Raw genomic sequence first — 14891 nt, forward strand, 5'->3', positions numbered from 1 at the left:
GAATTTGATTGAAGACTTGTACCTTATTTTAATGTCCCCTTCTTAGCAGTGAACAGTTTAGTTGGCCGTTAGCATATCCCAGAGACCTGTAGGCTAGGCGGAGCAAAAATTAGGGTTTCCTACCTATAGGGGGATGTTTCAGCGTTTTTGGTGGCTTGCATGCTGGAGTTTGTTAGTTTTGGTTTTGGATTCCTTCTGGGTTTTTAGAAAGCTTCGCAATGATGGTACATGCATAGCAAGCAGTGGAGATTGGTAAACTTACTATTTTTAGTAAGTGGAGGCGAGGGCAACTTTTTTCTCTGGGTTTTTCTGGGTTTTCAGAGAGCTTCACGATGGTGTAACATGCAAATGAATCTGAAGACTTTTCCAGACTTACTATTTTTAGTAAGTTGCGACAATTGCTCAGAATGTGGTTAAAGTCACTTTGGAAACACTTACTATTTTTAGTAAGTGTTATTTTTAGCAGGGGTTTAGCAAGTCAGTTTAGATGGCTATTTCTGGCAGGTCAGTTTGAGCAGTTTGTCTTCCAACATTTTTGGAGCTTATTTTGGGCGATTTATGCTTCAGGAAAAATATTTTACAAGTGAATTATTTATAAGGCATGATGGATGCCTTAGCAAGAAATATGTTAATTTTAAGAAACAATTCACTTTATTTCCTTGGATGCCATAGCTCACTTTATGAATATTTCATAAAGTATATTTGCTACCTTGAGGGGGTCGATTTGATGAATTAAGAATTATTTTTGACTTAAGTTAAGTGGGGCATCCCTTTTGGAGAAAAAACATGATTTAAAATAAAGGCAAATATTATTTTTGCTTGGGCGTCCAAATGGGATGTAATTTCATTTCATTTCATGGCAATTTGGAGGGAGTTGAATTTGAATTTGGAGCTTCAAAAAGTTATAAATAAGAGTGTTGGGCTCTTGTTTTTGGCATCCATGTTTATTTGCAACGAAGTGCTGCCAAAATTCAGAGTGATTGCTTCGAGGAGTGCATACCTCCTAGCTGGTTCTTGGCTTCTTGCTTGAAAAATAGCAACTAGTTGAGATTGTGAGACTGTTTTTTACGCTGAAGAACATATGGAGTTAATGGTTCTAGTGACATTTGATGTTTTCTAATGTAGTTTTGGGTGTTTTGTGAGTTTTCTGGTTGCAGGTCGGTTGTAGAGCTGAAGCGGTTTTGTCATCATAAGTCCAAGGGTGAATTTTGTTTGCATTTGGGTATTTTATAATAATTTTCCTTAGGCCTAGGCGATCTCTTATGCAAATTTTCAGAGGGTAATTTGAAGCTTTGGATTTTATATTGCAAATTACCCTAATGCCCAGGCCGTACCATGCTTGGGTTGTCTAGAAATGTGTGCATCAATGCTTTGAGCGAGTTTGCAGCTGTTTGTTGGTCTTAACCAGGTTGCCTCCTTCCTAGAATTTATTTGCAATCAATCTCGAGTCTTTTCATTGAGTCTTGGAGGAGTTGTGTGCATTTTGTTGTGGTTTGAAGTTGCTGGTCTGTGTTATTCAGCTTGCTAGAAAAGTATATCAGATTTAGAATTTTGGAGTGTGAGGTTGTTTTTGGGGTAGTTGGTCTCTTGTAGCTTGTGAAGTGCATTAAACTTTATCTGCTGCTTTGGACAGCGATATCTCTTGATCTGAAAATCCATGTTATGAATTGTAAAGCTGATTAGTAGTACTAAAAGCTATCTTATTTCTGAATTGTTTCACAACACCCTCTGAATAAGTGGAAGAGGCTGGCTTTGCCGCCTATCTTATTTCATTGTACTTCTGTCCTCCCGCTGAATAAGCGTCTTTGTGGATTGTTATTATCATTTTCAGTCCTTCCGCTGAATAAGTGGTTGAGTTATCTATTCCCTTGTTTGTAATAATTGTCCTCCCGTTAAATAGTGGTTGAGTGATTCTACTTTAAGTTGCTCTTGCCCGTTGGGCAAACAGAAGGGGTTGGCTTGCCGCCTAGCATTGTATTTTCAGTTGATTATTGGAGCTAACTATCCCCTACTCACCGTATGCTCTCACCTTCCCACATTGGGCTCTTGGTGATTGGAAAGTGGAAGGGTTATCTTTCAGCAGTATTGTGTTTATTTTCCTAACTTTAACGGGTGCATTGTGGTGTTTGAAATTGAAAAATTTGAAAAAAAAAAGTGAGGGGGACATTTCACTTATCTTATTTCTTGTTGGCTAAGGGACATGGTTAGGGAAATAAATCAAAATATCACATCCTTGTCAAAAAACCATTTCATGAGGACATTGTTTGGTCAAGGAAACAAATAAAAAACAAGAATTAAAATGACATTCAAAGAGTACCAAGGAGACAAATTAATTGCGAAGTTTGAGCGCTTGAAAAAAATGGAAAGAAGAGGACAAGGGGGAGTATGATGTAGGTATGGGTGCCATGGTAAGGGAAGGAAAAAGCTGACCCTGCCTTTATTGAGTATGGTCTCACCCTGTCCTCATTTACGAGGTCTTCAAGATACAAGTGGAGCTGGCATGTTTTTGAAGAAAATCCCAATATACAACCTTTGATCGTATAGATCTATTAGCAAGGAGATTTTGGAAGAATATGAGGAGATTTTGGTATTGTATGACATAAGAATAGAGAGACAGTGGTTAGGAGCAAGAGCTTTGAATACAGATTTGTAAAGTGTAGGGAAAAAGAGATGGGAGGCCTTGATCGCTGTCATTGCCGCACCACGAGGGCATTATTTATAATGAAAATAAGATTAGAATAAATAAATGTTCAGTCAAAGTGGCCGAGCTGAAAGGGTAATGAAAGTTTAAAATAAATAAATATTTTTGGCTGACCTCTCTTCATATATATGCCACCTTGGTGAAAGGAAAAAATGAATTAACTTCTCTTAATAATGGATGACCCTTTATGCATGATTGCCTTCTTTGGGTGAAAGGGCATGTGAGGAAGTATTCAAGAAGAATAAGAATGAGAATCAAAGGAGGAACGTAAGGGAAAATTATTCATAATTGGAGAAGCAGATTTAAGCAGAGATAAATCCTTAAGGCAGTGAGCAATAGGCAGCAGCATTAATATATTGAAGGAACAATGAGTCTTCATTAGACAGCAAGGAATAATTAATGAGGAGGTGCGACTTAAGGGATTATTGTTGATAATTAATACTTATGAAGAGGCATTACTAAAAAGACAGCCCAAGTAGACATGATCAAGATATAGAGTAGGAAAGAATATAGTAAGAGATCAGAAAATAATTGAATATTTTGACCAGGATGAAGGGAAAAGGGCAAAATACAAGGTAATTCAAAAGGGGACATTACAAATGGTATCAGAGCATGATTCTGCCAGCCTTAGGGACATTACAAGTGGTATTTGGTGGGTATAAATAAAAAGTTATTGGAGATCATTTTATCCTGGATTCAATTGATTATCATTCAAAAGCAGATCTGAACAGATTTAGCAGATCTTAAGAGTATAGAACATCTTAGTTCATGAGCAGATTCTGAAGCAATTTATTGCAGACATTTTCCAGATTTATGGGCAGACATTTTCCAGACTTGTGGGTAGATTTAAGCAGATTTGTGAGCAGATTGTATCAGACGCTGCTGAGCAGAAATACATTGTTGAAGGTGTTTTGTTGCAGATCTTAAGGGCGGATATGTACAGACATTTGAGTAGAGTATAAGCAGATGTAAGAAGCGAGTTTTCTGAGCAAATTGGTAAAGAGTTTCAGAACTGAATGTAAGAAGGAGATCAATCATTTATCCTCTTATTTCTTGGGAGGTTGGTGCCTCATTTTTAAAGAGATTGGTCTCTCTTCTTGAGTAGGTGCTCAGTAGTGGGGATTGGTGTCTCCAAGGGGTTAATGCTCAGTTGGCACACCAAGTTTAAAAACTGTGACAGCAGTGAATGTATAATTTTAAACATGAGCTCATGCTGCAATGACAATTATACAGGAGACATATTAGTGAATAAAGATCATTAGGACAATCTAAAATTATTGGAACAATCTAAGGATTTGGTCTATATGGAAAACTTCAAGAACATGATCGCAGACTTATATCAAAGGCAGAGATGAAAGATAAGATGACAGTCTATAGAACGTGATAGAGAAAGGCCAACCCTGTATTGCATGGATGAAGGTATGACAGTCCAAAAAGAGACATTTATGACTTTCTAAACCAAGAAGAGGACACAAGAGGGACAAGGGTTTTGAGAATTACTGATTGAAATTTACCTCAAGTGATTTCCTAGAAGACAACTAGTATGCTCTAGAATTAGGGCACTCAGCTTAAGAGGAGGAATTTTAGGTTAAAGTTTGTATTTGATCAAAATCTGAAAGAGAAACACACAAGACACAGAAATGGGCAAGATTACTTATAATTGGTTAATGGGTCAATAAAGCATAGGTGGGTTTGAATTTGATCAATATAACACAAACCCACCTATGCTTTATTGACCCATTAACCAATTCTAAGTAATCTTGCCCATTTCTATGTCTTGTGCGTTTCTCTTTCAGATGTGTATCTTAATGAATCTTTTAAAAATAAAATACAGAATGGCTATCTTGCAAAATGCTATATCTAGTAGTGATCACAAGCCAGATATTTCTATTGGAGGCAATGATCTCTCTAAAAGGAAGAGAGATTTTATGAGTTTCCCTAAAAGGATGGATATTTATGATTTTGTATGAAAGGCTAACAAGGAGTTGTAGCCTTGGATAGCTAAGGAAATAATGAGTGCTGCAGAAGCCACAACATCCTGTAGGAGGGACCATATTAGCCAGTAGGCCTCAGCATATTAGATAACAATAAATCAACTAAATTGAATAAACCAAAGTTGCCGGTGTACAATCACTATCAATATTAAGTATTTAATGCATTTTGGCTATTTTCTTGATCAGGTCAAAGTTGATTTTGACATGGAAGAAGTACTTTCGGGAGTAGTTATCCATAGTAGTTATTGAAATCTACTTCAAGTGATGTGCCAGAAGATGATTGGTATGCTTGGGAATTGGGCACTTGGCTTATGAAGAGTAATTTTGGATTGAAGTTTGTAGTTGATCAATATTGATTAAGTGCAGACAAATCTATGCTTCACCACCCATGGATGGATTCTAAATAATCTTACCCACTTTTATGTCTTCTGTATTTCTCTTTCACATAACTAATTCTGTACTTTCTAATGCGTAACATCATCCTTCTAGTAAGATTCAATCTGCAATTTTGTATTATCCAATTCTGAGTTTGAAGAAGCCTTTCATATTACTTGATATATTATTAGCATTAATTTATAATAAACTTCCCAATTAATTGGACTGCTCTTTTGTTGTTTATGGACTTCCTATATTATATTTGTTTTTCTTTCTCCCCTAAACACTGTGTTGAAATTTTGTTTATTTAGATACACAAATATTTATGCATACTGAATGCCTAAATACTTTGTCCAAATCAGACAAGCTGTTTATGTGTATGTACCATGTATTGACATGATATTTATTTTGAAGGTTTTTATCTGATTGCTCAATCATATACTTTGTGAAAGACAGGGCAATCATATTTTTTGTGGGTTTCGTAATGGTGCAATTGTCACTGTTGATATAAGAAGTGAAGAATCAGCACAGTTTGCAAGCATGCACAGACATGCAGTACGCCATGCTGCTCACAGTTTTTCACTTAATGATGGTTCTTCAAAATCACTTTCTGGCAAATTTCGGGTACACATTAAAATATAATGCATCTACTAAGTATTTGCATATTATTCTTTTTAGATGTTTATCGCATTTAGGAAAATTGTTATTTTTATGGGTAAAATGATTATTCGATGCCTAAGAGACTGGCTCTTGAAACTCTTAGAGAGAGACATTCCTTGCAATCCTAGTATTGGATGGATGTAATCATTTCAGTTCATAAAGATGCATTTCTCCCAAAAAACCATTATTATTCTATATTAACTTGCAATGAAGAAGAAATTAAATCAGCAATTCTGAAGTTATTGCTTTTCTTTATTTATTGATTATTCTCATTTGTTATCCTGGTAATTTGTTCAGCTAAAAGGAAATGTAAATCCATCTGATGCAATTTACATGCCCACAGCTGTATGCAGGTGTGGTTTTATAACTTTCCTTGACAGTTATCTGTGTTTATTATGAAATGATTTTATCTGGATTCTTTTTGCGTAATATACATCAACAATTATTACATGCAGATTTTCATATGGTGTTTCTTTGTTTCTAGCTTGGCAGCGCTTCAATCTGATGATAAATATTTACTTGCTAGCTCGATGAATGGAACTGTAAGTATTTATTTGAATTTGTTAGCTACCTTTATATCTTTGCATGGTTCATTGTAACAAAAATGATTCCACAATTCTGGTTTGCATAAAGTGACTATCAGCCTCATAGCTAATGTAGTAGAGATTGACAGCCCAAATTGTTGAGTTCTTATGTTTTTTAGGTTGGTTTTCCTGCTTTCTTCCTAATTTTTAAAAGCAGATAAACTAGTCTGAACTTCTACTCACATTAATGCTGGTGCAATGAGTTGTCATTATCCAAATATTTTACAATTCTCTCACGAGTCAAGCACATGTTTTGAATGTAACAAAGAGTAGAGGTCTAGCAGTTAGGGACAGTTTTCCTCAGTTTGTATTACGCACATGGTGCATGCATAAGACTCTTGTTTGCATGATGGGAAATGAATGCATGCTTATTCTAGAATTAGTTGTGCTAGGTACAAGCACCTATATAAAGCCTATGAATGTAATGAATTGACATTAATTAGTGAAAGAATACACTGAAGATTTGTTGGAATTTTATGGCACAATCTGTTGGTATTATTTTCCTTATGTCACTAATTAGTGAATGAATACAATGAAGATTTGTTGGAATTTTATGGCACAATCTGTTGGTATTATTTGTTGATTTTATACTTTCAGATTAATAAAGAAAACTTAGAAAACAGAATTAACCTTTAATTCAGATAGTTTGCTGTTAGATTTAGTAAGTTTCAGATTTAGGAACAAACAGAAAAGTAACCAAAGATGAATAAGACACTTATTACCCTGGGAAAACCTCCTAGGAGGAAAAACCCAGCCAGAAAAGATCCTCAGATCTGATTATGGATTATGAATAATATTCTGATTACAATACTTATCTCAGCTTACCCTTAGGTCTAATGGCATCTTCAATTTTCAGTAGTCTCAGATCTGCTTCTTAACCAGTTTCGGATCTGCCTTTGATTGTACCGACCAGCAACCAAGGATTTGACTTTGAATGGCAGATGGATGAAATGTGTGTCTTCAGCTGATGACTGTGACCAACTTCAGAATAGCAGGTCCTTCAACTGTCAGATCGCATGATAGAGAGTACTCCCCTAACAGCAGAGATAACAATGAAGGAAGCTAATGGAGTTCGCACTTTTGAAGATATTCGCCTTTGAATTTATGTATTTCGCACCTCTTGATTGCAGACAGAATTCGCTGTTATGTGTGTTGTATAAATGAATGATTTGATTCATATATATATCTTTCCTTTGGCGGTAAACCTTCAGGTCGGCTTGCAATAAACATTTTATTTATTAATTCCTTTTTCCCTTTCACACGTTTCATTTGGAGAGAGGCGTATCATGATGTGTGGGTTATGGGGTCGGCCCTATTGAGGAGTGGCGTGTGAGAAGGGCCCAACCCTAAAGGGTGCACGTTACCTTTTTAAGGTAAAGGGCCCAGCCCTTAAGGGCGGATTCCAATGTTGCCTTAGGCAATTGGAATCCTCTCTTCACTTCACCCTAATTAAAAACTAACATTATTTTCCATTATAAGGTCAAGATGATGCAAAAAATAGGGAGTTCATATTATGGATTATTGCTTCTCCATGAGAAGTTTACCTGCAACAACATAATTTGCCGCATTGTCTATAATTATCTACACAAAATTTCCTCACTCACCTTGGCCACAACTTCCTTTAAAATTTGACAAAGAAAATTATTTAATTTTTTTATCTGAACCATCAATCGATTTTAGGAAAACTATACCACTTGAGAAAGAATCAAGGAAACTCTAATTTCTATTATTTCTCCAACCATTAGACATGATGGTGCAAATGTTCCCTCTTCATGTCTCATTCTGCTCACTAATGGTGGTCTTCTCATTTGCCATCTTTTCATTCAAGATTAGGTGAAATAAGAAGGATTTACCTTGTTGGGTGAAACAGAATGGAACAATAGAACCAAAAGTCTTTTTTAACTCTAGGCCCAACACTATTGCTAGTGTTCAATGTTGAAGGAAAGGGAAGAACAAGAAAAGTAGAAGAGTCTCTTTGAATGGATTCCATCTCTTTAATTGCCTCTTTCTTAAGTCCTTTTTATCCTCAAAGGTCTTTATTTGAGTTTTTACCTTGTGGAAAACATCAATAGGCGCTTGTGTGCACAAAGAAACATCTTGGTTAGTGTTGATGGGTGTTTTGTGACAACACCAACACAAAATAAAAATGCTAAAGACACTTTATCCTCGCTTGAGCAAAATCGCCTTTTATGCTAAGATTGCAAAAGTTCATAAAGTGATTCCAAGGTTCCTACGTGAGCTTGCAACTTTATGATGGATATAGCTCATTTGGTATGATGTGTGTTGGTAATCCATGCGGGACTTACGCTTTTGTTGTTCTTTGATGACAATGAGAACTTGGAATGATGCACTCTTCAAGAATGTATGATATGAAAGATATAGCAGTGAAGGTTATCTTCTTTGGATTTTGGATCACGGAATTCAAAAAATGGAAAAAAGGATTGGGTTAGGATTTCTATTCTACTCCTAAGAATTCAAGAGACGATGAATGATTGTGTGAAATCAAACCACACTTAGGTTCGCCAAAAGAAACAACTAGATAAAGTGTGTGCAATCTTCAAAGGTTGTGCTTACGATTTTCATACTTTGAATAATTACCTTTAGAATGAACGATATTTATCTGAGGATAGAAGTTAAACATCCACAAAAAAAAATACTCAGACTAACCTTACACAATGAAAAGAAATCATCAATTCATCAAAGGTATGAGCAAAAGATTTCACCACTAATCAACACTATCAAATCTTTCATTCACTAAACAACTTCGAAAGGAACGAATTCTATTTTATTTTGAAATCTTTCATTCACTAAACAACTTCGAAGGAAACAAATTCTATTTTATTTTGAAGGATAGGAAACCATACAACTACAAGACAACACAAATATTCACCAAAGAATCAATGAATGAATTATTATTATCTTGGCAGTATCTTAGCAACATTTTTATAATATCTCTCCTTATTACAAATGAGGGGGGTAAATCCCTTTATATAGGACTTAAAAAGGCAATGAGAGAAAACCCTAATTAGGGTTTCAAAGTAAATGATCACCTTTTATGCAAAAAGAAGTAGAGTAAAGAACCAATAACTAGATCTTAACTAAGCATCAAACAAGTTATCATCTAGAAGTAAGCGTCCCTTATCTCTCTCTTTGTTAGCAAATTCAATGAACCTAGACACCCCTATCTCGAGTTCATCTATAGAGACACTTGGAGTACTCTCATGCTTGTACTCCATGACTGTTGTATCCTTTTCACACTTGTTGAGAGTCTTCTCCCATGCTAGCTTGAGTACCTGAATCTTGTTCATGAACTTATGAATATGGAAATGTCATCCAAGCGACTCCTCGAGAAAGAACTTATGTTCATGAAAACGTGATCCTTGACCTTTCACTTCAAATTATCTGTGGTCATTTCCTTATCTCCCATTTCTTGCGCAAACAATTCCTTCGTTGAGGAGTGGATTTCCATCTAAATTTCTTTGAGTATCCTCCTTAGCTGGGTTGATTCTTCATTTGATTTCTTGAAGGCTTACTTTTCTAATATCATTGCATAGTACCATCTAGAGAAGTCATATGCTTCCTTTTCCCTAATTACCCCTCCTTCCATCAATGTGTCTCGAGGAAACTCCATCAATGCTCCTAGGCGTGGGATAGTCTTGTCTTGGTATATATGAGTGTCTTCCCAAGCATGATCAATATCTTGGATTAAACTAAGGATGGCCAAAATCTTGTTATACATTTGCACTAAGTCCTTAATGAATGTATCTGCCTCTTTGTGAACTTTCTTCAACCAGTCTTTAGTTCCTTGAGCAATTATCTTCATCCCTTGTCTTGTCTACTCTGGGAACTGCAACATGTAGAATTCTCAATCCTGATTCTCCTCTTGTTATTCAAGAGAATTTCTTGGCTGTCTTCTTTTCTTTTGAATTGTTTATTTGACCAAGGAGTTCTTCCAATTCTGTCATTGGGTCATCTTCCTCTTTTGGATCTTTCCTCATTTGTTCTTTTAGACACATTGGTACTTCTGATGGCTGATTAGGCACTTCCATCTGTTCTTGCTGTCTTGGCAAAGTCTCGTCTTCAAGGAAATTTCTGTTGGAAAAGAGAAAATTGGGATTATCCAAGCATCCCACTTTTGTTGTTGTATCATGCTGGTCAAATAAATCCATGATATTCAAATCTTCATCCTGACGAGATTCCTGTTCAACATTTTTTGGGTGGAGAGGTTCCATGGAAGCATTTCCACTCTGCTTGTCAGGTACACTAGGTCGAGATATCTTTTCTCCAATAATTAGGTCCACTTCTTCTACGCTTGGAGAACTGTTTGGTGATGAGTGAGGTGTCATTGTCTTCTACTTCTTCGAGTTTGGTCCTGTACTTGGTGTATTTTGCTTCTTTGCCTTCCTTGAACTTTGACTTTTGGTAATCTCTTTACCTTTCCTTTGGCTATTATTTTCCCATTGGCCCCATTTATACTCAGCTGTATCGTCCTATGTTTCCTCAGTAATCCCATCCTGAGTGGATTGCGATTCAGGATTGCCCATCAAATCATATGTCAATTGGGTACCTTGGGCCTATAATCTGCTAACCTGCCTTTCAATCCATATCTTGGTTCTTTTAGTCACTTGTCTTGTCAAGGCATCGAGATCGGATATCTCCAGATCGGTCCAATTTGGTGGAAAAATGGGCTTGTTCTTTTCCTTCTCAAGTTCTTGGTGCACTCTATTTTCATCTTCTCCTAATTGATCAAGGATTGGAAAGAGTTCACATGTTTGCACTAGCTTTAGTGGCAATTTGGAAAACATTCTTTTTATAATCTCAAAATCATCTCTGGCATTTGCCCAATAATCTTCCATGTGTGCTCTATGTCGGCATCTCCAACCATCCGTAGTCCTTATCTTGTTATAAGGATCAAAATTTGCCCTTGCTATGTATGTGGTGAGCTTGTAGAACTGCAACTCCTCAGCTGATTTCTTGACAGTTGAAAGTGACGAACAAACTTCATAGTCATCTCCCATTATGAAAGGAAATTGTAATCCTTGCTTTTTCTTCTTCTTCTGAATTTTGTCGTATATTGTCGATTGTCTTGTTACCTCGAGTAGGATTATTTTATCTATTGAGTATCTTGGTAGTCGAAGAGGATTGCCATCAAACCCTTGGACTTTGATATACGTGAACCTAGGAAATTGGATGAACCATGCACCATACTTTTCCACCAATTTTCTAGCCTCTGAGGATAACCTCTTGTGAAAACCTCCTTGTAGACCCCGAACAATATGCATTGAAAATGCATCTTTCACTCTCCTATAATGAATAGTGTTGGTCAATTGTAGCTAAGGAAAGCATTCATATACTTTGAACTTTCCTTCTGTCATGTCCCCTCTTTAGCTCTGTCTAGCAGAGACATGTGAGTCAGCTTATTATGGGGTCTTGTAGGCTGATAGTGATGGATAGAGACTCAGTGTGGTTATACAGTGTCTGGGACTTGGTGTTCTGGCAGTAGTTGATCAGTTTGGAGCAGTTCCTTATTTTTAGGAGACAGTTCCTACATTTATGGAGGATATCCCTACTATTTAGGAGGTTATGACCATACCTAGGTTTGGGTCTCCTTGAGATTATTCCTTGGGTTCAGTTTCAGAGGATTTGGGTTTGTTTCCTAGTTTCTAGGAGCATCCCTAGATTTTAGGGATGAGACTGCCAGTGGATCCTTGATTTCCGACTTCAGTCACAGATAGGTGGCAGGTTGACTTTCTGGTTTGTGGTGTCATTTGAGCATTTTGCAGCTATTTGGGTTATATTTTTAATATTTCCTAAGTTAGCGTTTATTATTTAAATAAGGTTATGTTTATAGCCATTTTGGAGTAATAAGGGGTTCTTGGCCTCATCTGGATGGGTATCCTTTGGTGTAATAGCTCGTTGGAAAGGTCTTGGACTTTTCTAAATATTTCTCTTTTGACTCAGATCCTTTCGGTGAACGGATTTCTTTATATTTGAAAAAAGGTCGTTTTTCTATACACTTGGCAACTTAAAATGAGAAATATAACATTTTAACCCTAAACGCCCCATTGAGTCACTTTTAGGGTTCGAGCTAAGTGGGAATGGGTTATAAGGAAGTTGTGACCTAATTCTTGCATCTTTTTACACATTCAAAACTTGCTTCTTGCGAATTTGCTCTGGTAGAGCGATTCTTCATCTGGGACGCAAACCCCAGGTTGGATACTGGCTGGGATGTAACCCTCAGCAGTAGTTTGTCAGTAAATACTTCAGGGTGTTGGACATTGGTTGACAGAGATTGGGTGCGCTATTGATTGCAGAGGATTCAAATTGCATTAAGAGGGTTTCATCAAGGCGGCTAACCTTATTCAGCTGGCACGTGACTACAGCTGCAGCCCATTGGGAGTTGTGGTGGCGTCATTCTTCCTTGCTGTCCACGTTTGGTTTGTTGCTGGTGTGAAGAGCTGGAAATCTGCATATTGTGTCTTGCTTATTCATTGCTGGTCAATTCATTTTGTAGCAGCTCCAAATTGGTAAATGATAATTGCTGGAATACAAGGAAATCAGATTATTGTCCTGGTACGAGTTGTAGTATTTTGGATTGTAAGAGTTCTAATTTATGAACATTGTTTCCATTCTTATTTCGCACTATTATTGTCTACTGTTTCTTTATATATATATCTTCAAAACTTCAAAACAAAAGAAACAAACTCCCTTTCTGCACTTCTGTCTATTCTATAAGATCACCAGAAAATTACAAAAACCTAGTTTATTAAATAAAAATTACAGCAGATCAGAAACAGGAATCCAGCAGGGATCTTTCACCTTCACCTAGTCAAATTGGTCCCTAGCATATGAGTCCATCATACTTCCGAATTCTAGCGATCGAGTAGACCAAGTATGAACTCATGTAGAAAGAATGAGTTTGTTCCAAGTTCCTTAGCTGCTCATCCAAGTTGTCTCTTATCAATCTAGACCAGTCTATAACTCTAATTCCCCATATAACTTTTGCAGTGTAGAAGAACATCCATGGTTCATAGGCGTAGGCTTGTTGACTTCCCATGAGTCTATTCATCAGGACCACCAGATCATTGTATTCCTGCCAGAAGTACATTCTAATGAGTTATTTTGGCAATTTAGAATGATGTGGCTTAGGCTTATCCATCCACTTGCGGTTGGCAGTAGCTGCACATTCATCTACTCCTGCATGGTAGAACTTCAATGCTCTCTCTTAATTCTTATACTCCATAGAACGGTATGTGGTGATTCCAAATGCCTCTGAGATTGCTCTTGGAGTGAGGTTAGCCAATAACTTGCCATTAGGAGCTGAGATCGTTCTCCTCTCTAGATTGTAGTGTTTCACACATTCAACGATCAATTGTGGACATTGGATGGAAGGAGGGAATCCAGCTGCGTGGACAATTCCACTCCGGACTATTGTTCGCACCACTGCCGAAGAAACTATGCCATCATGCCTGAACATCCTTCACTTAAAATCTTCTAAGTTGAACATCCCAAAGTTGATGTCGCCAACATTTTCCCACTTCGATTGGATTTTGGATTGGGGAAGAAATCCTTTCATTTCCTTCTTGATCAACACCTGTTTGGACTTAGTTGCGACCTTGACTTCCGCCATTCAGTTTCCTTAGATTCCTAGGATAAATAATGTTACAACTATTTCTTTTAAAATTGGAAAATTTATCAATCCACCCTATGGTATAATCTTTCATCACAAGGATTAATAAAATATAAATTCAAAATTCTTGACTCCAAGGAAAAAATGAACAAGGCTATAGCGTGATTTTGGCTGGAATGACTACATACCTAGAATTCCATTTTCAGAAAATAAATAAATAAATAACTAACCTTGCCAGGTTGGAATTCCAACCTTAAAATAAAGAAGAAGAAAAAACGCCTTGGTCAAATTCGCTCCAAATTATCCTTTTCTCCAAAGTCGCATTGGCTCTTCTGGCTGTGAATTTCCAAATTGTGAGGTTAAATAAATTACTAACTTACTTTCATAAGCAATTTTGCCTCTTGAATTTGCACCTTTTAATCTTATTGGTCGATTAAAGGGGAAAACAACCAGTTTCATTCAGGGTTAATCAATTTTATTAAAAAAAAAAAAAATTCTCCATGTGTGGACCCCACACCCCAAAATCATTTAAAAATGCATTAAAATATTAATTATTTCTTGTTCCACGTTTTATATCTTCCTTGGGCACATTTTTGCTAGGGAGAATAATTTTGTCCTTGCAAAAAATTCCTCCTTTGATGAGAGTTTCCACTCCTGGGCACACTTTTGGCTTGGAGGAAGATTTTTCCTTTTCGCCAAATTCCCCCTTCAATGAGAATTTCCACTCCTGGGCGCACTTTTGATCTGGAGGAAGATTTTTCCTTTTCACCAAATTCCACCTTCAATGAAAATTTCCACTCCTGGGCGCACTTTTGGCTTGGAGGAGGATTTTTCCTTTTCGCCAAATTCCTACTTTGATGAAAATTTTCACCCTTGGGCGCACTTTTGGCTTGGAGGAGGATTTTTCCTTTTCACCAAATTCCTCTGATGAGAATTTCCACTCATGG

The 14891-nt window shown here is 36.8% G+C and overlaps 1 protein-coding gene across 7 annotated transcripts in view; it reads left to right on the forward strand.

Annotated features, from left to right (window-relative positions):
- LOC131074707 (uncharacterized) overlaps window positions 1-14891 on the forward strand; it is a 177244-nt gene that overhangs the window by 118097 nt on the left and 44256 nt on the right. For all 7 annotated transcript variants that reach the window (XR_009113107.2, XM_058011407.2, XM_059213867.1 and 4 more), the window contains 3 exons: window positions 5527-5694; window positions 6028-6083; window positions 6215-6272. Coding sequence is in view for 6 of the 7 variants with exons in the window: in XM_058011407.2 (XP_057867390.1) it covers window positions 5527-5694; window positions 6028-6083; window positions 6215-6272 (282 nt within the window). In the remaining variant the exon portion in view is untranslated. The remainder of the gene's footprint in view (window positions 1-5526; window positions 5695-6027; window positions 6084-6214; window positions 6273-14891) is intronic.

This window comes from Cryptomeria japonica, chromosome 11 (assembly GCF_030272615.1).
Source record: "Cryptomeria japonica chromosome 11, Sugi_1.0, whole genome shotgun sequence".
NCBI classification, from domain to species: Eukaryota; Viridiplantae; Streptophyta; class Pinopsida; order Cupressales; family Cupressaceae; genus Cryptomeria; species Cryptomeria japonica.